At 42.1% G+C, this 27,937-nt stretch overlaps 1 protein-coding gene across 2 annotated transcripts in view; it reads right to left on the bottom strand.

Annotated features, from left to right (window-relative positions):
- The window catches only part of TAPT1 (transmembrane anterior posterior transformation 1), a 98,526-nt gene that overhangs the window by 21,448 nt on the left and 49,141 nt on the right, over positions 1 to 27,937 (bottom strand). For both annotated transcript variants that reach the window (XM_077815823.1, XM_077815824.1), the window contains exons 5-10: positions 24,888 to 25,023; positions 23,092 to 23,189; positions 22,732 to 22,801; positions 12,261 to 12,341; positions 11,181 to 11,290; positions 1,888 to 1,947 (exon numbers count right to left, since the gene is read on the bottom strand). In XM_077815823.1, coding sequence (XP_077671949.1) covers positions 1,888 to 1,947; positions 11,181 to 11,290; positions 12,261 to 12,341; positions 22,732 to 22,801; positions 23,092 to 23,189; positions 24,888 to 25,023 — 555 coding nt within the window. The remainder of the gene's footprint in view (positions 1 to 1,887; positions 1,948 to 11,180; positions 11,291 to 12,260; positions 12,342 to 22,731; positions 22,802 to 23,091; positions 23,190 to 24,887; positions 25,024 to 27,937) is intronic.

Genomic DNA, 27,937 nt, shown 5'->3' with positions numbered 1-27,937 from the left:
CACAGAGCTCTAAATCAAGAGCATTTAGGAAATTATACCTCAAATCATGCCAAAGCATTTCAAAAGTGCACTACTGCCACTTCACTTAGAGATATTTTTGTTATCAATTCAGTTTTGATCCCTAAATATAATATGCAAAAATCCACACTGCAAAAAAAGAAGTGATTATCCAAAGCACCATAGTAGCAATTTAAATGGTCATTCCAACTTCCTCTGTAATTAGGCTCAAGATAACACCTCCCCTTACCCTTTTTAAAAAAACAATTAAAGGCTTTGTTCTCATTGGTACTATAAAAGTGGTCTACTTTGCTTGAGAATTCTCATGTGGTACTGAAAATTCTCTGATGCTGAAGAACAGTTATATCATATAAGCACTCATATTCCTCAAGCAATCATCACAAAAAGAAATATAAAATACATGACTTTTCAGAATCATCTGGTTTATTCCTAAAATTAGTAATATGAAGATTCCATTAGTATTCCAGGTAATTTAGCCCCTCTTGTCCATGGCAAGGTACGAAAGATTTTAGCTTATGTTTCTTCAATCATAAGCTTGATAAAGGAAGATTGCTTACCAGTAATCTCAGTTCTCCGAATGTACTGCCTCTGCAGATCCATGACGTAGGAGTAACAAGCATGGCATGAGGGATTTGCATAGACAATTCATATGGTAGTAGGAAAATTACCAATGAATGTTGTACAGAACTATAGTAGATCACCAAACTATGCTAAGATTAAATGGGAAGGAAGAGTAGATCTATTTTATGAAAGGCTGCAGATAGTTCAAAATTACTTCAGGAAAACCCTGTTAAGCTTGTTTAGCCAGTTTACTTCAAAACATATCACACACCGTATATACTCATTCATAAGCGAAATTTTTTTAGTAAAAACGGGAAGCATCAGAGAAGGGGGTCGGCTTATGAACGGGTATAGAGAAGGAGAGGTGTGACACAGCCCCTCCCCCCAAAAGAGGGGGCGAGGAGAGGCAGCACAGTCAGCAGAGCCAGAAGGGAAGAGGCAGGGCCAGAGTCACTCCGCTTCTGGCCACGCCTCCAAAGCAGCTGCAGCTCCAGAGCTGGCAGGCTGCGGCCACGCCTCCTGGCCCTGCCTGCCAGATCACGCTGCGGCCGTGCCATCGGAGCAGGCTGCGGCCATGGCAAGACATCTTCCCTTGGCCCACACCAGCTAAGGTGGAAAGGGATGGGATGGGATGGGGAGATTGGGGGGCTCCCAGGCTAGGGGTGGGGTCATGTCGGGGTGGTCACAGGGGTTACTCCCCTGACCCCCAGCTTCTCCCCTCCCCAAAATTTCCCCAACAGTTGCTGTCCCGGTCTGTCAGGGTAAGCAGCTGGCGGGCAGGGACACTTAGTTTACTTAGATTTACCTCGGACGCTCGAGGTAAACAAACTGTCTCGGCCTGCCAGCAGCTTATCCTGACGGCCTGGGAGCCAAAGTTTGCTGACCCCTGAATTGTAGCATCGGCTTATGAATGGGTCATATAAATTTTCCATTTTTACTTATCCATCTTGGGGGGTTCGGCTTATAAACGAACCGGCTTATGATCGAGTATATATAGTCATTAAAATTGCAATTAGGGTAACTATAATAAGGCTTTTGTTGTGACTTTATCAATGAACCTGTGCTAGCATAGTTTGCTCTTAAAAATCAAAGGCAATTTACTGCAAGAAACTTGAAGAACTGAACAGAAGTTGTGTGACTAGATCATGGTGCAATATTAATTTCATTTTGTACATGCACAATAGCAGGATATAATTTCAGTATTATAGAAGAGAACATTTTCTGAATATCTGTTGGCACTGACATTTGCTGTACTGAAAACAATGACATCAGTTAATAAAAACATGCCCTTTTTATTTTCACACTTACATTTTTCTGTCGACTGCTAACAAGGTCAAATGCCAGGCTGGCTCTGTACTCACTGTAGACCTGGAAAAAAAAATCCAGCACATTGGATGTGTGATTAATTTACATGAGATCACAATTTACAGCAGCAACAGGATTTCATTGATAAAATATTTATCAGAAAAAAAAGAGTTTTATAAGGCTTGTGCAGGAACTGAAGCACTCAATCTTGCTCTTTCATGGAGGTACATACTGCTGTATAATTAAGGACAACTATCGTATATACATGAGCAAACAGAAGCCAATTTTCTAAAATATACAACTTTTCATGATACAATCAGATTACAGAATTAAAATGCACACTTACAGTATATACATTTACTTTTGGATTTTAGATTCACCAGTACAGTATTAACTGTGTTAAGCCAACTGGCCACATATATTTTGCGAGGATGATTAATGTGGCTACTAAAACCTAAGTGGGATATCTGGAAGAGGATTTAGGAATGAGGAACTGCATGTTCTCGCCAAATTCCAAATAGGAAGTTATATTGGCTTGGATGCAAAAAGGGAGCTAAGTTCAGCAGGACAGAGATCTGTTGCATTCTGGATAAATAATTAGTGTCTCTTTTGGGCCACAGAGAAACAGACAGGGAAAACAAGGACTCTATAGGTTGGGGCTTAGAGCACTCACTCAGGATGTGGAAGATCTGGAATCTAGCCCCCTGAACTGATGCATTTTTAAAATATATATATATTCATAGTGGAACAGCTTCAACAAGAGAGACTGAGGGAGCCCCCCCACATCAGAATATTCTATAATCCAATGGTAGAGTACTCCCCTGAGAGGTGGCAGATCTCTGTTTAAATCCCTTCCCTCCCCAGGTGGAGGGGGGGGTACTTACACCAGGGATCCCCCACATGCCAGGTGACTACCCTAACCACTGGGTCAAAAGTTATGAGGGAGGTTTTCCTCTTCTCCTATTCCCCATCCTGGTCTATTTTGTGTTAACTCACCTCAGAGGCTAGTCCAGCAGGCGAGATAAGAAGGCACCCACTAGATTGGGCCCCAAATGCCTATCTTCTCCTGGCTTGTGAATCACTCTGGGGCTTAGGTGAGAGAAAAATGTCCAGACACCCAGACTGGGGCTGCAGTGTCCAAGTTCAGAGGCAGAAACATAGGTATATAGTGAACTTTTACAGCAAAAATTTAGGTGCCAGTTAACTTAAGGCACCTACAGGGTTCAGTGGGAGTTTTGTACATTGCAGAGGTCCTGAAACTGGGACTTATGCATCTAACTCCTTTTGTGCATCCAGCCATTCTGCCTATCCAAACGTCCTCAACAATGTCAATTAGATATACTTCATTTTCTTGCGTTAGGTGTTGTGATGCATTGCTGCATCCTGCTTAACGATCGTGCCTTGCACCTTGTGGTGACTGCATTTCAGTGATGGAATTATTTTTGTGCATCTATATTGTGACAAAGTTCCTGCTCTACCTTGGTGGGTCTTGCACTTATTGGCGGATTTGCTCGCCTTGGAGCTTCATGGCAGCCCTCAGCTTGGCCGTTTTTCTGAATTCACAGTCCAGGTCGACGACTCCTGTGTCTGACCAGGAGTTGGGAGGATTTGTGGGGAACCCGGGACCGCCCTCTACTCCGGGTTCCAGCCCAAGGCCCTGTGGAATGCAGCTGTCTAGAGTGCCTCCTGGAACAGCTGTGCGACAGCTACAACTCCCTGAGCTACTTCCCCATGGCCTCCTCCCAACACCTTCTTTATCCTCATCATAGGACCTTCCTTCTGGTGTCTGATAATGCTTGTACACCTCAGTCCTCCAACAGTCCGTGTTCTCACTCTCAGCTCCTAGTGCCTCTTGCTCACAGCTCCTCACATGCACACCACAAACTGAAGTGAGCTCCTTTTTTAAAACCCAGGTGCCCTGATTAGCCTGCCTTAATTGATTCTAGCAGCTTAATGGTCTTAATGGTCTTAATGGTCTCCAGAAGGTTCCTGATTGTTCTGGAACCTTCCCTGTTACCTTACCCAGGGAAAAGAGATCTACTTAGCCTGGGGCTAATATATCTGCCTTCTATTACTCTCCTATATCCATCTGGCCCGACCCTGTCACAATATGCACACAGTTTTGGGGGTCTCTTTATGAAAGACACTATGTAAAATGTCAGGTATTGGTTACCTAATAAATTCTTGTAAATGATTAGCAGCATCACAAAGTAATATAAGACAATCTCTATGGTCTTAATATTGTTCGTTTAAATTGCAGATCTTTTTGAGTTAAGACCAATAGCACAAAGTAAAAAGGATGTACTGTAGTTTGAAGGTACTATGATTTTTACATTTAGTTAATAGTTTAAATTAGAAGCTGCATGAAAGCATTAGACTCAAGTGAAACAAATAACTGACTTGTAATCATATGGTGACTTAGTGATCCCATAAAATGTTATATTAGGCAGCTGGGAAGGAAAACAGAAAAGCTACTTAGACAATATTTTCAGATACTAAGGAAAATGTAGCTATTTTAAGGATAAAGGGGCTGACCGCCTGCTTCTCCAGTAAACTTCAATTAGCACTGCATGTGCTCAGCACTTCTGAAAATTAGGCGCAATGGCTATAAATCTTTAGAATCTACATGTAATATGGTAAAGGAGTGTATTAAATAATAAACCTTGCAGGACAGTCTATAACTGATTCAGCATACTGAAACATGTATTTCTGGCTAGCATTTCATTATTCCTGTTTTCTGTACTCTTTATGTGAAAGTAGGGCATGCATAAATGCCTCTGGCATAAGGGAGCTTATTAAGTGCATCTATTAAACTTGTTTCTACACTACTACTGTAGTTACTTGAGGAAGATGCTGAAAGTAATAGCACTTCCAAGTTTTGACCTCGTTTCCTGAAAAGGGGATTTAGACAGTGAGAAGAAAATGCTAATACATCTTCTCTCAAATTTACAAAGAGCATTTGAGTCCACATGTCAGTTTTTAAGTGCTTGTCTACACTTTAAATGATACAGCAACCAACTCCACTGCTGCAGCGGTGCTGCTGTAGTGCTTCAGTGTAGACACTACCTACACTGACGGGAAGAGTTCTCTCGGGAGAATAGGGAATCCACCTCCCCAAGAGGCAGTAGGCTAGGTGGACAGAAGAGAAGGTTACTCACCTTGTGCAGTAACAGAGGTACTTCAAGATGGTTGTCCCTGTGGGTGCTCCACTTTAGGTGTCTTAACACCTTGCACTTGTAATCAGAGATTTGAGGTAACAGTGCCTGGTTGAGCCGCACACTTGCCGTAGCCGACTCACGCTGGTCTGAGCGGTTACATAGTGGTGTGCAGCCAACCATCCCCCTGTTCCTTCTCTACCTCAGAGAATCAGCCTAAAATGCCGAAGCAGAGGGGAGGAGAAAGGGTAGTGGAGCACCCACAGGAACAACCATCTCGAAGAACATCAGTTATTGCACAAGGTGAGTAACCTCTTCCACTTCGAGGAGCGTTCCTGTGGGTGCTCCCCTTTAGTGGTCCTAGGATTACTTTATATTAAAAGAATGTTGTATAAGGTGGGTGTACCATTAAGGCACCTAATTCTCCTTCCCGTCTTGTGTATGTGATGGCAATGAGGAAAGCCACCTTCATGGATAAGTGCAATAAAGAGCAAGTTGGAAGGGGTTCAAACGGTTTTCCCATGAGTCCACGTAGAACAAGTTGAGGTCCCACATGGGTTTGGGTTTCTTAGTGTGCGGTAAGTGTTTTCAATGCCTTTAAGGAAGCGTTTAATCATCAGGTGAGCAAATATAGTGACCGCATCCATCTTATTATGGAAGGAGGTACTAACAGCTAAGTGTACTCTGACAGAGCTTATGAATAGCCCTGACTTTTTAAGACCTAGTATATAGTTGAGAATCCTCGGTAGGGGGGACAACTGTGGTAAGAGCTGTTTGTCTTGGCACCATGTGCAGAATCGTTTCCACTTATGGATATATGTTTTTCTTGTATTGAAGCCTCTGACTGTTCAGTAATATATGTTTTACTTCCTCAGAACAGGCTTTCTCGAACCCAGTCAGCCATGGAGTAACCAGCACTTGGGGTGGAGTACTGCGAGGTTGGGGTGACAGATGTGTCCCGCATCTTGTGATTGGTGGTGAGGTACTAAGGGAAAGGTTTGAGGTGGTTTCACTGTCATCTGATGCAGCTATGGCAACCATGTTTGTCTGGGCCATGTGGGTGCAATGAGAATGACCCTGGACTCGCCCTGCCTGATCGTGTGAATGACTCGGCTTAGAAGTACAGTTGGAGGAAATGCATATATCCGTGGCACCTCCCATTTTATGAGGAGAGCGTTGTCTAGGCAGTAGAGTCCCAATCCTACTCTGGAACAATATTTTGGGAATTTGGCATTCTAAGCTGTTGCAAATCAAGATATGGTGGGGAACACCCATAGTTTGAATATGGATTTGAGAATTCGGGGATCCATCTCCCACTCGTGGGTTTGTGAAAAATCCCTGCTTAGTAGATCCACTGTTGTATTCTGACATCCTGGCAGATAGGATGCCAATATCTCTATGTTGTTGGTGATGTACCAGTTCCAAAGGTGTATTGCTTCTGTACACGGAGTATGACTGTGCTCCCCCTTGGCAGTTTACATCAAACATGCATGCTATATTATCCATGAGGATCTTGATGGCATTGTTCTTGATTAGAGGGAGAAAGAAAGCATGCATTTCAGACTGCCCTTAGCTCCAGTAAGTTTATATGCAGGTTGGACGCCGCTGGAGACCAGCTGCCTTGGATTGTATTGTTGAGTAGATGTGCCCACAACCTATTAGGAAAGCATCTGTCATGACTGAAATGGTTGGAGTTCTTTGTTGGAAAGGGACTCCCTGAGCAGACGTTCTTTGGTTATGTCCGCCATGTTAATGAGTCTTTTACTCTGCGTGGCATTGTGAGGCATCTATTGAGAGCGTATCTGTGTGGTATATATACTGTTCGAAGCCAGGCCTGGAAACATCTCATGTGGAGTCTGGCATGTTTTACAACAACACTGTTGCTGACATATGCCCCAAATTATAAGCATGTTCTGGCAGATGTTTGTGGGCTGTCCATCAATCATTGAAATTAGGTTGACTAGAGTGAGGAAGCATTGTTGGGGTAACATTGCTGTGAGACAATCAAGGTAGGCTCCTATGAATTCTTACTTTTGGATAGGAACCAGCGTGGACTTTTGTACATTTATTTGCAACCCTAGGTCTATGAACAGGGTTATCATGCTCTGTGTGGCGTTCATTGCTTCTTGCTGCTTTGGTGCCCTTATAAGGCAATCGTCTAAGTATGGAAATATCATCACTCCTTGTCTGCGGAGGTGAACTGCAATGACAGCAAGAACATTGGGAAAAAACCCTTGGGGCAGTGGAAAGGCCAAAGGGTAGTACTCTGTATTGGAAATGCTGTTTCCCTTGGGTGAATCTCAGGAATCTTCTGTGTGACAGGCGGATTGAAATATGAAAATAAGTGTTGTGAAGGTTGACGGCCAAGAGCCAATCTCCCTTTTCTAATGCCGGAATTATTGTGGTTAGAGCCACCATTTTGAAACGTCTGTTCTCACAAATTTGTTGAGTTTTCGTAAATCCAGGATGGGTCTCCACCCACCAGTCTTTTTCTGAGTTTGAAAATAATGTGTATAAAAACCTCTTCCTTTGTGTTGCACTGGTATGGGTTCCATGACATCTAATTGTATGAGGTGGTCATTTCCTGTTGTAACAGGTGCTCGTAAGAGGGGTCCCTGAAGAGGGACAGGGAAGGGGGGTGGGTAGGTGGGATAGAAGTAAAGGGGATGGAGTAGCCCTTCTGGATAATCTCTAAAACCCATTTGTTTGTTGTGATGGTGTTCCAGACTGGGTAGTATGGTGACAGGAGGTCTCTGAATGGATGGGGGACTGTTTCTGATTCTGGAGTCCGAAGATCTCAAGCCCTCAATCACACCTTCAAAATGATTGTCTAGAGGTGGATGGTTGAGACGCCGAAGGCTGATCTTGGTTCTGCCAACGTCTATGCTGTCTTTGTGGCTGAGTGTATGGGGTAGCCCGGAATCTCTGGTTGTAAAACCTGCCTTATTTTTGTTTGCAGGTATGTAGGTGCCCAGGGTTTTTAAGGTTGCCCTGGAGTCCTTTAAGGTCTGTAAGGACACATCAGTTTTGTCAGCTAATAGTTTTTGACCCTCGAAGGGTAAGTCTTCAACTTAAGGTGCCTGGACCTTCCTTGGGAATCCAGAAAGATGGAGCCAGGATACACGGTGCATGATCACGGATGTGGCGATGGATCATGCTGCCGTGTCTGTAGGGTTAAGGGAGTCCTGTAGGGCTATCCTGGTGATGAGACACCCCTTGGAAATGTTTACCTTATATTTTTATTTTTTTGTCATCTGGCAAATTTTCAATTGAATTCTGACATTTTGGAGAACAGATTGTGTGTATATTTAGCCAGCAGGGCCACACAGTTAGCTATGCAGAACCGAAGTGTAGCTGATGAATAGGCTTTCCACCCAAAAAGGTCTAGTCTTTTCCATTCCTGATTGTATTGGGTCGTTCGGGACTGTTGTTGTTTCCCCTTTTGACTGACCGCCTTCACTACTAAGGAGTTTGGAGTGGGGTGTGTAAATAAAAATTCAGCTCCTTTTGTTGGCACATATTTTTTGTCAGATCTCTTACATGAGGTGGTGCAGTAGCGGGAGTCTGCCAGATGATTTTCACAGGCTCCATAATAGCATCATTTATCGGCAAGGCTCTCTTTGCCAATGGGGATGCCTGGAGTATGTCCATGAGCTTATGTTGGGCTTCTGGTAGCTGTGCCAACAGAATGTGTAGGGATTAAGCAACTCTTTTGAAGAGGTCCTGAAAAGATTTGAAATCATCCCCCATAGTAGGGGGTGGTGGTATTTGGTTTCATCTGGTGACTATGATGAGAGGTAAGCAGGCGGTGAAGTGTCACGTGCGGCTATGTCCTCAGGTTCCTCGGGTCTTCCTCCTGTGTTTCTGAGGGTGCCGGGACAGTTGGTGAAGGGGACCGGGCTATTCTGGACCTACGCGGGCTAGGGGGCCTACAGTTTTGGTTGCCCATGGATTCCAGTATGACCAGTTAGGTGGGAATGGTATGGGGGGCGGTGCCCATGGGTGACTATCATCCTCATATATCCACAGGTAGTGGGGGATGAGATGGTCCTGGTTTGGGTGAGGAGTGGCGAGGAGTGTATAATACTGCATCATCCTCTTCTTCCTCATCAGTGGAGATAGGAAGGCCTGATCTGCAGGGAGTAGTCAGCTGGGTTGATACTGATCTGGATGGTATAAGATATTCAGGCATTGAGGCCACTATCAGGTCCGCATGCCTCAGGAATTGCTGTGGTACCGTGAGGTTCGGTGCCGTAGATGGCATGGTGAACGGCCCAGGAGCATGATTTGAAACTGCCAGTGCCGAGGATTTACAGCTGTGCAGCACAGGTACAGCAGCTGGCGCCACTGTACCGCTTGGGCAGAGATCTCTGTGGATGCCGAGTTGGAAGGTTTCACTTTAGTGTGTGAACCTCCATTAGAGCTTGCCCACGTAGTGTCTTTAGCTTGTGGGGAACTCTCGATGCCAGATATTCCCAGTGCTGCGTGGTCCGGCGCTCTCAGTGCTGTCGGTACTGGGGCAGATTTTTCAGTTGGAGATCGTTTTCTTTTGGGCAACTCTTGGTCTGCGACCACTTTTTTGTAGCCTTTCTAGGAGCAGGCTCCTTGGCAGCTGCTGTTGGAGCAGAGCTCCTGTCAGAGGCTGCCGCTGGCGACTGTTGGCCAGGGGGTGACCTGGATTCAGGGTTGGAGGCTGGCCTGAGGAATTTCTCCATCATGAGGAGCTTCAGCTGGAGATCTCTGGCTTTTCTTGTCTTGGCTACCAGCTTTCTGCAGTGTGGGCACTTTTGAGCAATGTGTGTCTTGCTGAGGCAGCGGACACACAGAGCATGGAGAGTCTGCAAGTCAAGCAGCGTTTCAAACCAGCTGAGCCTGGCATGCCTGAGAGAGTCAGTCTCAGAGAAAAACAGGGGTAAACTCTGTTTGAGGCTAAGGCTGTAGAGGCCTGCTGGAGAGATAGGCAGATAGGGAGGGTAGAGGGGAAAAAAAAATTTGTTGATAAAATTAAAGAAATTAGAGTAGGGCAAGGGGATAGGGAAGCTAACTACAACTAAGCTAACACTGCCACAATGAATTATCTACTATAAATTTTTTCTTAAGTAAGAGATGGTGCTGCTGATCACTCTGACGCAAGCCAAAGGCAGTAGGGAAGAAACTGGGGCACGGTTGCCTGCGCACTGCTACGTAACTTCTGGGAGCGGCATGAGACGGCTACGGCGCATGTCTGGCCCAACTGGGTACTGCTACCACAGATCTCCGATTACAAGAGCAGGGCGTCAAGACACCTAAAGTGGAGCACCCACAGGGTCACTCCTCGAAAAAGAATAATTCTTTTGTCAACCAAGCACTGTCTACACTACAGGTTAGATTGGCTTAAATACACCACGCAGAGGTGTGGATTTTTCACAAAGCTGAGCAACATATTTAAGCAGACAATTTTCTAGTGCAGACCAGGCCGAAGACAAATATAGCATGTGTAGTGTCTATATGTCATGTTAGCATACAACATAAAACAATTTAATCTAGTACATTAAAGAAGGCCTACATACTATATATGCCCCAAGAAATTACAGGAATGGGAAACCAACACTAACCTACTTTATATTCAGTGCTGCAGGGACAGAAGAGAAAACAAAAATATTTTTGATCTCAGTTTCCATCTTTAAAAATACACTGAAACAGAATAATTCAATCGTCTCACAGAGAAACGGATTTTTCTAAAACATGAATTGTATTTCACAATCCATTTTGTTTAGAAAAACGTACATGTTCTGGGTGACTAAAGTAAAATATAAACATTACTTTTATGTTTTCTTGACCTAGCAACTGCCTCAAAAATGATCTGCAAATTATGTGAATTGTGGCTGTTACACAATAGTCTCAAGTTTAATTTATGGATCTGAAACTACGAATTTAGAAGCAGAGGTGTTTCAGGCACATTAAATTCATCCTCAGAAGTGCACTGTTAATAAGAAAATAATTACTGGAGCTTTATGAAATGGCTTTTCTAACTCTTTAATAGAAAAAAAATCCACAACATTTTCTGCATTAGACTCAATCTTATTCTACATCTTATAGCTGTCTTAAAAAACACAGTAAATCACAACTAGAACATGCTTAGAAGTCCAATAGTATACCTACATCTGCTGTAATGTCATTGAATTTTGTTATAAATGCATGTTTCACAATATCCACTGCAATTTCTGACGCAATGACCATGCAAACATCTGGAAACAACACCCAAAGGTGATCTGAAGGTTAGGAAAAAATTAAAAATCAATTATACCGTACAAGTTGATCCCATAAGTAAAGAAAACTTGCAATTATTGCTTAACACAGCAGTCAAACTTTCAAAGGTACAAAGCATTATATCTATATCTATATTTATGTCTCAGAAATGAATGGGTGCCTTGCAGAGATGAATTCCCACCACAGTATCTACTCTGGAGAATTGTTCGTATTAGCATAGCATCCAACGGCCCTAAGGAGGATCAGACTCTGTTGTGCTAGACCCTGCACTGTAAGGCCTTATCTTCACGAGGACAAAAGGTATGTTTTTTAACACGCGCTAGCTATCATGTGTTAAAATCTTAGTGTAGACAAAGCAATCACAGTTTAACATGTTATCTGGTTAAGGTAAATCCATTGGCCAAAGTGTGTAAAAAACACCTTTTGTCTTACAGAAAAAGGCACAGAATCAGGCCCTATAACACTAAATACATTTCCAACCTGCTACATTAGAACAAACACCAATGTTTATATGAATTAAGTGTTTAAAAAAATAACACAGTTTAACTAATATTAAAATCAAGATGGAAACTTGTTTTCAGATCTATACTCGGTTCCTTTCTTGCCAGCATAAGAAAATAACTACACTAATAGGACTACTTACTAGTAGATTCAAAAATATAAAAAATATAACTCAAAACTTAGCAAAACACATCAATGTTTATTTACAGTGCAAGGGAATATGCTTCCATTGAAATCAATGGAATCACAATCCACAGAAAACTAGAAATAGTTTACAGATTATTCAGGTCTTGTGATCTGAGGTCATAGGAGTCTTTGATTTTAAGAGTACTGCTTGCTTTTTGACTTTCAGATTGCTGTGTTGAGCAAAGGGGTATGTATGATGGTCTTACATGTGTACCTGTAATATTGTAATTACATACTAACAAGTGTATAATTTAAAAATTACATGTTTTTCAAAAGCGTAATTACCTGGATTCCATGAGAACTGTTCCATATTTCTTAGACATACTATCAACAACAGTACATAGTTGGTGAATCTCTCCTTTATATCTGGGGGAAAAAAAAATCAATTGTCAGCTCCAAATAAAATAGTTATTTATATGTATTATGGTAGTGCCATTGTACTAGGCATTGAACACACAGTAAGAGACAATATTTGCCCGAAATTGCTCAATCATATTCAGAAGGACAAAACACAGTTTGTCACTTCAAGTAATTTGCAACTCAAACTCCTGCTTCCTCTAGTAGGCTGAGATCAGACATATCAAAGGGGTGATATGGACTCGGTGCTCCAGTGCAACTGAATGGCCTTAAGTGAATTGATTGCACCATATTTAGAAGATCTCTAGAAGTCTATCCTGAAGCAGCATTAAAAGCAAGTTGGAGGAAGCTGTCAGTTCTGGTCTCATTAAGGTAAAAGATAGTGCCACAAAGGCAGTCAAAGCTTGATATAGAATCATCTGCCATGCCGGATCAGATCCTGTGTCCTTCACTTTGATAACCTGCCTACGGCAACAGCTAATAGTCAGTATACAGTCATTATATGCAGCATCTATAAACATAGTATGATAAGGCCAAGTTTATGAGGTTTTCTACTCAGCTTTGGATGTAACACAATAACTTTGGAACAATGCATCCAATCAATTCCAACACTTCAGTGAAATTTTCTAAGCATCACTGGGTAGAACCCTACTGATTTTGGTGGGAAAAAAATTGGAAAAATAGAAGGGGGAAATGAATGACATGGAGACCCTGGCACACATCTGGTTAGCAGAGAGCAGCTTTAACTGCCTCTGACATGGTCCGCAGATCGAACACCTGGTTGATGGCAGCCATTATCACATTCCAGCTGAATACCCCTCATTTCAGCTCTCCCTATCCTGCCAATAACATTTCAAAATACTCACGCCCTGAAGGAGAGAGAGAAATCAGGAAGGTGAGGTAGAAGGGGGGAAATGGAGAGGTGTGGTGGAAGGGAATGCACACAGAACTCCTGGCATGGGGGACATGGGGACACACACAGAGCCTCTGCTATGGGGGAAGAATTGGGGACAGAGGGAAGTGGAGCTACACAGAGCCCCTGGCATGGGGCTACTGGAGGACACAGATTCCCTTTCACAGGAGAGAGTTGGAAGGGGTTGTAGCGAGTCCCTGAAATAGAGAGGGAAGGGAGGGGGCTTGTGGGGAAATGGGAGCAATGCTGTTGGTGTGTACAATGAGCTTGACCCACAGAAGTAATGAAGGGTGCAAACGCCTAATTTCAAAATTGCTTGACTGAAGATACCATTCCAGGTAAGACCAGGTAAAAAGCATACTTTTTACGTACAGTTCAATATACCAGGTATTATAGCAGGACCAGAATCTAAATGGTGTAAGTTTTTCCAAGGATAATTCTACAAGAAAGCTTAGGGATAACCAGGCACCATTAGATTTCATGTGCATTCTGATGTACTTTGGCTTACATTTGATATGACAATTATCAGCACTACAAAAATGATCATGCAGTTTTCAAGCGACCATTAAATAAATACTCTCTCTTCTACTGAACAAAAAAATTATGAAATCCTTCACTCTCTGTCTCGTATGTTGCGTAGGAACAATAGATCAATATGTAATGTTTCATAAAAATGCAACATTGCAAAAAACTGCACCCAAGACTCCACCATTGATATTACAAAAATATATGAAAACTGTGAAGGGAAAAATTCCAAAATTTGAGGAAGCATTCTAAAGTATGGATCCTCAATGAAACCTGAAGTGGCCATGCCCCCCCCTGCCCCATCCCAAACTCTGTTCAATATGTGATGGCTCCCCATACCCAGTATTAGGGGACACAGGAGAAGAGGTAGGGGGTGATCCTATAGATCTGCTATTTTTGTTGTTCTTGCAGGTGGAAACTGTCCCACTTTCTCCCTCTCTGCCTGGGTTCTTCCTCTGTTCAAGGTGCCTTCTCTTATTATCTTTCCCTCTTAACTGCCACAACTGTTGAAAGGACAAGATGGGTAAGGTAATATCTTTTATTGGACCAGCTTCTGCTGGTGAGAGAGAAACAAGCATTCGAGCTTACACAGAGCTCTTCTTCAGGTCTGGGAAACGAAGGCCATGCCTACACTATAAAATTAAGCTGACTTATGTCGGCATACAGCCGCCACAGTAATCACATCACTTGCGTGTGTCTACACTTGACTCCTTGTGTCTTCAGTGTGCATCCTCACCAGGAGTGCTTTTATTGATTGTACTGTTGGTGTGGGACATTGTGGGATGGCTCCTGAAGGCCAGAAACAAACATGAGCAATGAGGTATCTACACTGACACTGCATTGACCTTGACACTACGCTGCTCATGGAAGCAGAGTTATTAAATCGGGATAGTGGGGCAGTTATGTTGGTCAAGTGAAATTTTAACTGTAGATGCTTCCTTAGTTGGGTCAACGTAAGCTGCCTTGCATCAAGCTAACTCTGGAGTGCAGACCAGACCTCAATCAAATAGGTCTACTTTGGGAGTTCCCCAGAGCAGGAAGATGGACTTGGCAATATCTAGAAATGGAGACCACCCATGGTGATTGGAGAAGGTCCTGCTCTGTCAACCCACCAATGTGTTCTGCTTCCCTGGAAGGTAAGCAACTCTGAGATGATGAACTGAATTGGTTATGCAAAAGATCCTCCTGTCAGAGCTGTCTTGAGCGTGCCCCTCCCTGTGTGTTTACGTAAAACATGGCTGCAAAGTTGTCTGTTAGAATCAGCAAGCTCTTTCTTGCTTTATGTTGGAGGAAGGCTGAATAGATCTTCACACACAGATATTTCTGAGAGTCATTAGATCCTGAGGTGCCCAGAGACCTTGAGTCTGCATGGACCCTCCCAACTCAGGTCTGATGCATCTGTAACTAAAATGAGGGCTGGCAGGGAGGGGAGGGGTAAAGTTACCTGACACAAGACTTGAAGGGGTTAAGGTGGCTAGGTAGGCCAATTAAATGCCCAGGCTTCACCTGGAGGAGAAGCCGGGGGCAGCAATTAATCAGATGAGGCTCAGCTAGATGGGAACAGGAGAGGCCTGTAGAAAGCCCAGGAACTGAGAGCAGCTGGGGTGCTGCAGGGAAGGAGTCTGCAGTCACTCCCTGGGAAAAGGGAGGTGTGTTTGGGTCTATAGAAGCAATTACCCTACAGTTACTCCCTGATAAGAGGGAGTTTGGGCTGGCAAATGCAGAAAGGTAGGAATGGCTCTGGGAAAAGCAGCAAGGGACAGGATAGGGCAGACCTTGGCTGCTAATGAGAAGGCCTGAGTTGGAACCCAGAGTAGAGGGTGCGTCCTGGTTCACCTACCAGCCACTGGGGAAGTGGCACAGACCAGGTAGTTGAGAGTGGACTGCTTGGGACAGTTTGCCCCGAAATACTTTGATACCCCAGAAGGGGGAAACATGCAGTGACCCAGCCTGAGGGCCAAGTCATGAAGGAGCACCTGGAGTTGCAGAGATGGGTGGAAAGACCCCCACAGGGGACGCAGAACCTGGAAGGAGCTGATCACAAGAGCGGCCAGAAGGCGGCGCCCTAAAGATGAGTGGATCCCCATGACAAGGGGAACCCCCCCCCACACACACACAGAGTCCACCAATCCAGGAATGATAAAACGGACGTTGGCACGCAAATCACCTTGTCCAGATGATTTCAACTTGAGGTGTATACAGATGCTAGCCATGCAAGAAGCTTTCTGAGGTGCAGCCTGGTGTGTTGAACCACATAATAAATGTTGTCATGTCACTCAGGATGCAGAGGAAGACCTATTGGGTCGGGGAATGACCCACAGTGTCCAGAATGGCCACTGATACTGGGCTGCGACCCAACCTTGGTTGGGCCACTGCCCCTTAGGAGGAGGAGGGGCAAGCCAGTGTTGAGACTGCTGCACTGCCCATGGTTCCCTAGTCTCTAATGGAGGGTATGTCCTCTGTCCTGGATGAGAGACAGACAAATGTACCTCTGAATCTGAAGATGAAGCATCTGAACTGTCGGACATTGGGGTTGGGGGGCGGAACCAGTCAATATCAGGGACAGGTACCCTAAGCCCTGGGGAAGGAGGTATTGGGGTAACCAGCAGAGGCTTGTCCTTAGACTGCACCAGCCTTTACAGAGGCTTGGTAGTTAACGGCACCGTGAATTAAGAGCCACAGGCATTGGTACCAACTCTGAACCTTCTTGCACCACCAGAGATACCGGCACCGAGAAGCTAAGTCTCTTGTGGCTGCATACACCTCCAGGGTAGATAGGAGTGGCAGTGGCTCTGACTCAGACCTTTTAGGGAACACCCTCGACGGACGTGGCACAGGCGTGGGAGGTAGCAATCCCTTCTTTTTACGTGAAAATTGCTCCAGCAAGAGAGACTCTCCCCAGCATGTTTCCTAGCCTCTGCCTCTACTAGGCTTAGGCACAGACATGACCAAGCCCAGTACCAAGCCTGAGGAAGGTCTAAGCCTTTTCTTCAGTACCAGTGAGTGGGACCAGAGGCATCTCTGATGCTCTCTGCATCGAGAACGATGTACTCAAGGTGCTCTATGTGTGCACTGAGTCCGATAGGGGCCAAAATGCTTCCTCCATGAGTAGACACTTGAGCCTTCTGCTCTGTTCTTCAAGCAGAGCTCAGAACCCTTGCAGATTTGACATATCACTGATATGGGACTCTCCCTAACACTTTAAACAGGCTGGGTGTAGGTCACAGACCAGCATGTGTTAGTGCAACTTCAGCAAGACTTAAACCCTGGTGAGCATAGCATTGCTCTGGTATGGAAAAATGAAACACAGTCCAAAAGACCTATGACTAAAACTATCAGTAAAAACGAGCTAACAACTAATTCCTAACAATAAGGAATATATATATACATATATATATATACACACAAAGGAGGGAAGCATTTACAATAACTAGTCTCACATCCTTCTGACAACTGTCACTGGGGGAAGAAGGAACTGAGGAAGGTGAGGGGCAACTCCACCCTCTTATACCAGCACACAACAGCGTATGGCAACAGAGAGCTCAAGCCACCCTGATTGGTACTGCTGAGTGAAAAAGTTCTCCAATAACTGTGCCCAAGACGAGCACACACTCACAGCCGAATGGACATGTGAAAGCACCCACAGAAGAAAGAAAAGAGAATCTTTGAACCAGACGTCAGTACGAAAATGGGACTGAAACCTCCAGCCACAACAACGCACTCTGGCCCAGCTGAAACTGTTCTAAGGAAAGAAAGGGACATGAAGCCCAGATGGCGTGGACAATGCTGGAGGCTCCAAAATCCACTGGCAGTCAGTGCCTCGGAGGAAGTCACCTTACAACTTTTTTTTTTTTTTTTTAAGTTATATTTTAAAGAAAACACAGATACTATAAAAAAGGATATGGTGGGGGATAAGAGGATGATGGTGAGATGGCCTTGCATCAAGCTGGGACTAATGCCGATGATCAATTGGTTGAGGTTTCATGGCAATTAATTTGCTCAGTGTGGTTAGAAATTAACTGAACTTTGGAAAACTAGAGTATATTTTGAGGGGTAGTTTGAACTATGGGAGTTCCCATCAGGCTTGAGCACAGATCCACAGATCCAGGAGTGGCATTCTAGTCAGATAAGTATCTTTAGAGAATACTCTCCCAAGATGTATCAAGCAAGCAGGAGGCAAATCATTGGAATCCTACATCAGAAAAACAAAATAAAACATGCATGTTGAAGTGAAGGCACAGAAAGTGGTATTCACAGCATCAAAAGCAGCTAAGTCAAGAGGGATAAGAATAGATGCAAGACCTTTGGAGTTTGCGCTAGGCAAGTGATTAAAAACTAGTGAAGGCTGTCTCATTAGAATGAGAACAAAAACTCAGCTGAGAGGAGATCAAGAACAGAATGTAGAGTGAGGTAAGGAAGCATGTGACAATTAGCAGCTATTCCAAGGTATTTTAAAAGAATGAAAGAAATGGGGTGCTAACTGGAACAGACGGTAGGGTCAGAAGAAAGGTATTTTAAAAATAAAAACCCAAAGGGGAGAATTAGCTTTTGGAAATGGAAATTCAAAAGTCCAAGATATACTCCTGAGGGCATTCTGCACCAAAAAAATAGAAATATTGCGCACAGTATTGCAAAATTCTGCAAATTTTATTTGTCAAATAAATGTGGAGGTTCCAGCATGGCAGTGGGAGCACAGGCCACTGACTGCGCAGAAGTGGGAGATCACCATGCAGCTCCTCCAACGCGACAAATTCAGCGGGGAGGCTGCACCCAACTCTGACACAGCACAAGGCGTGAGCCTCGCCCAGAAACACCCTAGGCCCTGCCCCTCTGTGTGGGCCGGATCCAAACAAGGCAGGATCCAAGCGTGGGGCAATCTGGCTGCAGGCAGCTCAGTGGGGGATCCGGGTGCGATCTGGATTCACAGAAGCTTGTTGGGGGCTTCTGGGTGTAATGGTAATGGGACTCTGCAGGTGAAGGTTGCTGGGGCTCAACAGGGGGGCTGAGTATGCGGGGATATAGAGCTTGGCACTGGGGTGTGGGGGGCTCAGATGATGTGGGAGTGGGACAGAGATCCAGGTGTAGCTGGTTGGGGCTCGATGGGGTGGGGATCTGGGTGCAGGACTAGTGCTCATCAAGGTGGGGTTCTGATAGTGGGGGGATGAGACTTGGCGGAAGGGTCTGGGTGTGAGGGGGTCTGGATGCCTGGGGATTGGGCAAATGGGGGGTGCAGCTCCCTGTACAGGGATCCCTCCCCATGCAGCTGAGGAGCGACGGGTGCAGGAAGTGGAGGGGGGGGGAAAGGGGGAAGTTTGCAGAGCTAAACTATGGGCAAATCAGAGAAAAGAGATTTAACAATACGGAAAAAAAAGGAAAATCAACAGACTGAAGGAAAGAATTTTATGGTTCACACAAGCTCTTCACCACAAGAGATGTAATTGGTTTCTTGGTGAAAAAAATAGTTTAGCTGCATAGAGCACAGCTTGAAATAAAGATAAGGCAGATTTAAAAGTATAAAGGAAGCCAGCATGGTGGGCTTTCACCAAGATTGAAGCATTTTTTTTTAAATAGATATACTTTCCTCTCATTTACTACCCCCTGAATTCCATAAATACATGGATTTGACCCATTTGCAAAGTCACTGCATGCAATTGAAGCTATCAAATCACAAGTGGAAAGGGGCTAATACCAAATATACGAACAATCTTACAAATTGATTTGCCAGACAGTAATTGCAAATTGCAGTGCTTAATTTAGTGCTGTCTATACTGTTAGAAAAGTATTACTCTACATCTGAAATTCTAAACACACATGGAAAGCTTAAAAAACTTATTTTCTCTTTTTAGGCATACAATATGTGGTGATTCATGAGTGTTCTGTGAATCATTTGAGGAAAAGTTATCTATTCATTTGAAGAGAATAAACTCACTTGTTTTGTGCACTCTTGCATGCACTCATCTGTTTCTATACCCATCTGGCATAATGCATGGCCTCACTTCGTCCCATGGCTAGGAGCAAAACTTGACATTGCCATTACAGATCATTGCTAACAGTGCCCAACAATAAAATAGAAGAAATAAATGAGAAACGGTTGATAAACACAACCTCTACCTATTTTAAGTAGAAATCAACTAACTTAAGAACCATGATTGGTCTTATGATTTTCAGGGTCCCAAACAAAAGCTGAGCTGGGTGAATATTGCAAATATTTTCTAAGTATTCACTCAAGCTTAAGAGACAATTTGTTTTGGCCTTGCTCAGACCCGTTTTTATGTTCACTTTGCGAACATTCCCCAGCAATCCAATTTTATTGGCACAAAGACTCGCACTAAGCAGATTTTAATTACACATTTCATTCTTTAAAGTTGATATTTAAACTTGGCCACCAGAAATTATCATGACTAGTACTGGATAAGAGTTCTTTCTGACATGGGTGAAGAGTATCAATTTTTTGGCTTTCACAGACTTCCAATAAAAAAAGACAAGATTAATGTAATAGGAGAATTATTTAAATTTATTGTTTTATTATTCTACTACATTTACTCATCTATCACCTCTTATCCAAGAAGTTAAAGGCACCATGAAAACAATAATTCTCTCAACATTCACTGAAGTAGTATCACACTGATTTTCCATAGGGATAAACTCACTGAAGCAGACACAAATCTTCTTGTTCAGAGTCAAAAAGCAAGTAATTGGCAGACCTAAGAGCCCAATCAACTGCACTAGATATATTCCCCTCCAGAAGTGAAGACTGTGACAGAGCTGTGATCTTAGTGTCTCACATACACAAGTCAGATATTCAAATGATGAAGCAGTTTGCTAAAATCTAACTCTCGGAACACTTCAAATGATCCATTTTAGGTAGAGTTTTACAGTTAATCATTGGTTTCATTTCTTTACTAAAGCCTTATTTAAAGGAAAGTATCTTCTTCATTTAAAAGTTGAGAGAGTATCAAAGAAAATTAAAGCTTTTTATTTCATGCGTGATTGTGTGCATTCATATGTAATTTTTAATTTTAACTCTTGCCTATCACATATGCATGTAATGAAGAACTGATAAACAAAAGATTCTTTTTTCTAAGGTTAATGCACTGCACCTGTATGAGGAGATACCAGGAATAAATAGCCCCTTAACACCACTTCACTTCAACATCATACTATGTCTCAAAGCACCAAAAAAATATTTTTCCTAACTAGGTACTGAAATTAATACGAAAATTTCTACTGGCCACCTGAAATATTATGACAAAAGTACTTAAGTCAAAGGATAGTTGAGACTTCTCTTCCTGGGACAATCTTTCTAATCTAGAGAGTTTCCAAATTTCAATAAATTCAGCAACGTAATCATAAGCACCAGATGCACAGTTTGTGTTCTCTAAAGGCTTGTCTATACAGTGTGTTAGTTTGCACTAGCGGGGTGTAAATTAGTGTACACTAGCATGTCATGCACTAACTGTCCTGAGTTGACCTTATTGGCTTACACTAAAAATTCTCTAGTGAGCATTTGAAACAGGACTACATTAACAACCAGCAGGAAACTTTTAGTGTGTGTTAGCAGGGTTCACACAGGCCAATTGGTGAACAACATACTAGCGTGCACCACAATTTACATCCCTCAAGGATGGACTTATGTACCACAGACAAGACCTAAGCCTCTTGTGGTCTTGATTTTATCTAATGTGCAGATCTACTGACACGCTCTAAAAACTACCATGATTCTGTCATAATATACTCTCCAAGTACATTTATTTCACTACATTGTTTGCTTACCAGAATAAAACATGATAGTGATATGCGCACATAAGCCCCAATGATCGCTAACATAGCAAAGATGCCAGGATACTTGCTAACAAGGCATATATTAAGTGGTATTTAATAATGTTGTAGTGTACAACAGGTTTCTGAATTTGGCAATAATCTTAAATGGTGTTTGAGTAGGTTAAATGTGTGAATTTTGAGAGTGTATTTAAGTAGACATTAGACAATGCATAGACAGATTCCTGGCATACAGTAACTCCCCACTTAACGTCCTCTTGCTTAATGTTGTTTCGATCTTACGTCCCTGCTCCATTACACAACATACTTGTCTAAAGCTGTGCTTTGTCCATGGTTGGCAGCCCCCCTACCCACATCAGCTCTCCTACGCTCCCCTCCCCCAATGCCTCCCGCACGCTGGCAGACCCCACAGATGAGCGTCTTCCCCGCTCCCCCTGCCCCCAGCAATCAACTGGTTTGCGGCGTTCAGGAGGGAGGAGCAAGGATGCAGCGTGCGGAGTAAAGGGGGAGGAGTTGGGGGGGAGAAGAGCTGGGTTAAGGGTAGGGGGTTGCGGTAAGGGATGGAGTGGACAGGCTGAGGGTTGAGCCCCCCCGCCCCCAGCAAAGTCGGTGCCTGTACTTGCAAGAACAGCAAGAGGTGCAGGGGGACAATCCACCCTCTTCCACTCTCTGACTCCACCACCTCAACCAAGCTTCATACTAAGCAATGAAGACTGTAGTATTAAATTGTTTCTTTAAAACTTATACCTGTATTAAATTGCTTGTTTAAAATGTATATAATGCCTTTTGTCTGGCCAAAAAAATTTCCCTGGAACGTAATCCCCCACCTATTTACATTAATTCTTATGGGGAAACTGGATTCGCTTGAAGTCGCATTTTTCAGGAACAGAACTACAACGTTAAGTGAGGAGTTACTGTATTTAGGTACTAAAATGCAAACAGTTATTTGTGCAAATACAATGTTCCTAAAACTGAATTCTTGGTTTAGTCTTATTAAACAAAGCAGTAATGAGGAGATCTAGAACTCAGTTCTACGTCAACAGAAATACAGAGTGCTCAACGTCTACTTCAAGATAATACCTGTTATCATGTCAATACCATAAACATAATGGAAGACTGTACTTGAAATAAAAACACATTTTGAATTAGTAATATTTTTCTGACCCATGCAAATATACATACCACTGTTTGACATTTGAAAAAGATTGTTCTTCTCAAACTTCTTGAAAACACTTCCTTTTATTTCAACGAACTGTAATTTTAAACACAGTTAGCTTCATTACAGATTATCCATGTACTATGGAATGTTAATTTTTTTTAATTGAAAGCCAAAGATGATCAAACACTTAATTTTATATATACCCTCAGCTATCCTAAACATAGCATCTGAATAAATTATGAAGTTATACTACTCTCTAAGCATTAAAAATTTGTCCTGTGGAACAATGATGCTAAAATGCACTGTGTCACTTATTCATCTCTTTCATTTATGGGCATTTGCTTATTACTCAGAGGTAAAAATCAAATTTACTTCATACTTACATTATTAGACATCATGATGGTAAGCAGTGACTTGTTGTGGGAGTTGAAGGCTACATTAAGTGTTGTTGCTTGGACCATTATAAGAATAGCATGCAAGACTGAAAATAGCAGTGTTAAGGAAAATGACATTTGAAAAGCACATTTCTGTACTGTATTATATTAGCATCATCCAAAACTTTGAAAAAAATTCACACAAATCTTATTTTGTCCTCAAAATTAATAGAGAATACAAAAATATCTCATGCATCACTGAAAAATTAATTAGTGGAGTAGATTAGTAGGTATAGTGTACTTGTGGAGGTAAAATTCTCATTGACTTCAATGGGGCCAGGATTTCATCATTGTGTTGATACGCTTTTTTACATGAGCAGTGTAACAAGATTCTAAATTACTGCAGGTTTCAGAGTAGCAGCCGTGTTAGTCTGTATTCGCAAAAAGAAAAGGAGTACTAGTGGCACCTTGGAGACTAACCAATTTATTTGAGCATAAGCTTTCGTGAGCTACAGCTCACTTCATCATCAAATGAGCTGTAGCTCACGAAAGCTTATGCTCAAATAAATTGGTTAGTCTCTAAGGTGCCACTAGTACTCCTTTAAATTACTGCAATTTCTTACACTCAAACCTGTGAGTTTCAGAACTGCTTATATTTCCACAGCATGCTTGTAATGTACCACACTGTTTTACAACATTAACTACATAGTATTAAGTTAAGGCACTGAAGTCCTCTACTAGGCAGCTCATTCTACTCTGATAGAAACAGCATTTTTTTGCAGATCATGTTCCAGGCTGCATCAAGATTTCCTGTTTTGAAAGAGCTCAATGTCATCACGTAAGAGATGTCAGTATAGCCTGAAAGTACTTGAGAAGATGGAGACTGAGTGTGTAACGACTGCATTGCACACTAACTGGCATGTATTAATTCTGGACCTATCACTACTGCTGCTGGTTTCTGTACCTCTTGTTGATCTAGGTCAGGGACACCACATCTTGTCAGCCACAGAGAAAACAAGGTCACCAGAAGAGCTGTCACAAAAGCAGGCTGGTGAAATAGCCGAAGCAGTAAGAAATTTAAATCTAATAATACCATAAAGAAGATATGAATTTCAGCCATATGAAGTTTCTTGCTTCTGTAACCCAATTTGGAAGTCAAGAAGATTGACAGACAAGCTTCTCTCAAGGGCACCTCAAGCCAACCTCCCCAGTTAAAGAACAACACTGTGTTGCAAGGCTGCACAGAGCAATATCAGGAGAAATACAGTATGTGAGTGTATTTAATCTAGTGACAAACTAGAAAATAAAACCTACAGCTGTAGGAGGGAAGCAAAAATAATTGTTAAAGAGTTATATTTTTTTCAAATTAGGAGGGCAATTATGCTGTACCGAAGATAGTAAAATTGCTGTTTTAAAAACCTCTTGTGAGAAAATACTTAAGTCTAAGCACAATCAATATTCAGAGTCCCCACACAAAAATTCAGGGATTTGTTTCCATTTGCTCCACTTTTGGTGTCAGCAAGATCATCAATTGCTGCATGAGAAATACAACCCTTAACTCACATCTTGGCAGGTTAAAAGCGTTTCACTTTACTTTTAAAAAAAATGAAGTACTGTAAATCTTATTCTGAAAATGAACATGAATATGTAATTTCAGGCAAGCCCAGAAACATATTCAAATAATTTTACACAATTCTGTTTTAAAATCATTCTTATTTTAATTTATTGAGAAAATTTTTTAACCTAATGTATAACAAGCTAAAGAAAATTGTTGCAAATAATTGACAAAAAGCAAGGAAGGATACAGACATACAGCACTGCCATGAAGAAGTGAGGAATCACACCAATATGAGCTCTTTTTCTCTCCTTAGGTTCAGTAGCTGTCCAATAAAGGGCATCCAAAATATCTTGCCCAAAAGAGGAAAACAGGCGATCAGCCACCTAGAGACAGAGACCTTTTAATATTTTAAAACAGTGCTTCTCCTATTAAAATAAGTCATTTAAATACATTGCAATAGTTAAAGCTCAACCCACAAAAAAGGCCTTAGAGGCTCAATTTTTTTCATATGATTTCTCTTTTCCTTTTTTGGACACATCATTCCTCTGCAAAGCTTTCCCAATGCTATGTTATAGTTGCCTTGTTCATATTCCTAAATGATCTACTCTTCCTTAACCCCACCATACCTCTCTTTCAGCAGGACTTACTCAGGCATTGGACACCTACTTAATAAGTGCAAAGTAATGCACATTGGAAAAAATAATCCCAACTATATATACAAAATGATGGGGTCTAAATTAGCTGTTACTACTCAAGGAAGATCTTGGAGACATCACGGCAGTCAAAAAAGCTAACAGAACATTGGGAAACATAAAACAGAAAATATCATAATGCCACTATATAAATCCATGGTACACCCATGCCTTGAATACTGCATGCAGTTCCGATTGCCCCATCTCTAAAAAGATAGATCAGAATTGGAAAAGTTACAGAGAAAGGCAACAAAAATAATTAGGTGGTATGGAACAACTGCCATACAAGGAGAAATTAAAAAGATTGGGAACATTCAGCTTAGAAAAGACCTGAGTAAGGGGGGATATGATAGGGGTCTGTAAAATCATAAATGGTGTGGAGACAGAGAATAAGGAAGTGTTATTTACCCTTTCACATAAACAAAAGAATCAGTGGTTACCCAATGAAATTAATACACAGCAGGTTTAAAACAAAAGGAAGTACTTCTGCACAGACTGCACAGTCCACTTGTGAAACACGTTGCAATGGATGTTGTGAAGACCAAACATAAAACTGGAGCAAAAATAATTAGATAAGTTAATGGAGGATAGGTCCATCAATGGCTAGTAGCCAAGGTGGTCAGAGATGCAACCCCATGCTCTGAGTGTCCCTAAATCTCCAACTGCCAGAAGCTGAGACTGGATGACCAGGGACATTGACCAGGGACACTTTTCAGGCTTGACAAAGCCCTGGCTGGGATGATTTAATTGGGTATGGGTCCTGCTTTTGAGCAAGGGGTTGGACTAGATGACCTCCTGAGGTCCCTTCCAACCCTGATATTCTATGATTCTATGGCCCTGTTCTGTTCATCCCCTCTGAAGCATCTCACTCTAGCCACTGTTAGAAGATAAGATACTGGGCTAGATGGACCTGACCCAGTATGGCTGTTCTTATGTACTTATGACATGAAATCCTAGGCCTTGGCAACAACTTCAGCTATGGTAGTTAGTGACAGGTTGCAATTCAAACTTCTTTCACAAAGCAACATGTTCACTATCATGCCTCAAAGCCAGCCTGTCTCTCATTTTTTCCAAATATTTAAAAAGAATGAAGGAAAAGGTAATGATAAACAGAGAAGTATCAAGTTCGGGAAAGAGGGAGGAGGAGATGTCTAGTGGGGTACTGCAAAGATTGGCATTTGGTTTGTTCGTATAACATCTTTACTAATGCCCAGGAGCATAGAATAAATGGCACAAATTCAGATAATATTTAAAGGAATTACAAATACCCAAGAGAACAGAAAAATGATACAAAGGGATCTAGAGGGATTAGAAAAATGGGCTGAACGTAACATGGGAACTGATTTGGAAAACTGCAAACATCTGAGGAAACACAATCCAAAATATATACGCAACAGGGGAGGAAGAACCCAGAAAGCAATATTTCTGAAAGGAATGTAGGAATAATCGTGTATAGCAAATTACAAGAGTTTGCTATTCAATACAGCAGCAAGAAAGGTCAAGGTGATTAAATTTAGTTCTCAGCAACTGGAGATACTGCCAAACTGAAGGCAGTTCAGAGAAGAAGTGATGGAACCTCTTCCTCCAGTACATACATACAAGTCTGGGATATTTAAAATTAAAATGAACGAAGTACTAGAAGATGTACTTTAGAGAACAATTCTATATTCAGACAGCATGTCTGGCTGAATTAATAAGTATTTTCCATCTCTTATGAGTCTGACCAAGTAAACAGATAAATATGACAACACTAATATATTACCATTCCTTATTAAACTGTAGTAATAAGATCGTGATATAAAAACAAACTCTGTCATAAGATAGATTAATGCTTCATTCAGCTGTTCTTTTGTAAACTAAAAATGACAACTTGAGACAAGTAAAAGCTATCAGAGCAGAAAAGAAGATATACAAGCAAGTACTATACTGTTCCACATTAACTAAAAGGTTTTTCATAGAACAAAAGTAAAGTCAGCCAGGGCTCAGTGCTTTTTTCTTTTTCTTCTTTTTTTTTATATAAAGCTGTTACTCAAATTTTAAGAGGTTATTGAAGAGCAACTTCGACAGAAATTAGAAAAGTTCAACAAACTCAAGCCAACGTTCATTATTTAGTACCACTAAAAAACTTAAACGTGAAGATTTGACCAAAACAGCAAATGGTACACTAAATGCTGAATGTCCCAAATAAGACACTTAAGAGTAGCATTTAGTATTAACTGGCTACCCTCTCAGCATTATGACAATAGAATCTCCTGCTCTCAGTTATTTCAAATTTAGCAGCTTGAAATTTTAAATTAGGAAAAGAATTAGGTTAATTCAAAAGGATATTTACAATGGCATTGTTTTCGGCTTTTTACTTTTCTCAGTGAAGATGGTCAACAACTCCTAGCTCCAGCTCCGTGTGATGCCCCATCATGCACTTTGGTGAAGTGGCACCCACTATAGAATATTTAAGGAGTCAGGTAAGTTTGGTTTTACCCACAATATTGCGGGGGGTTTAAAAGGCTTTTTTTTCTTTTAACATTTTAATATTTTATATCCCATAGGGTATAAAACAAGGAACCACCACGCAATATTGTTGGGATTTTTTTAAAGTGGACTTACC

Source organism: Eretmochelys imbricata, chromosome 4 (genome assembly GCF_965152235.1).
Source record: "Eretmochelys imbricata isolate rEreImb1 chromosome 4, rEreImb1.hap1, whole genome shotgun sequence".
In the NCBI taxonomy this organism is placed as follows: domain Eukaryota; kingdom Metazoa; phylum Chordata; order Testudines; family Cheloniidae; genus Eretmochelys; species Eretmochelys imbricata.
The sequence above is the reverse complement of the archived record's forward strand: the minus strand, read 5'-3'. Positions and strand labels throughout refer to the sequence as shown.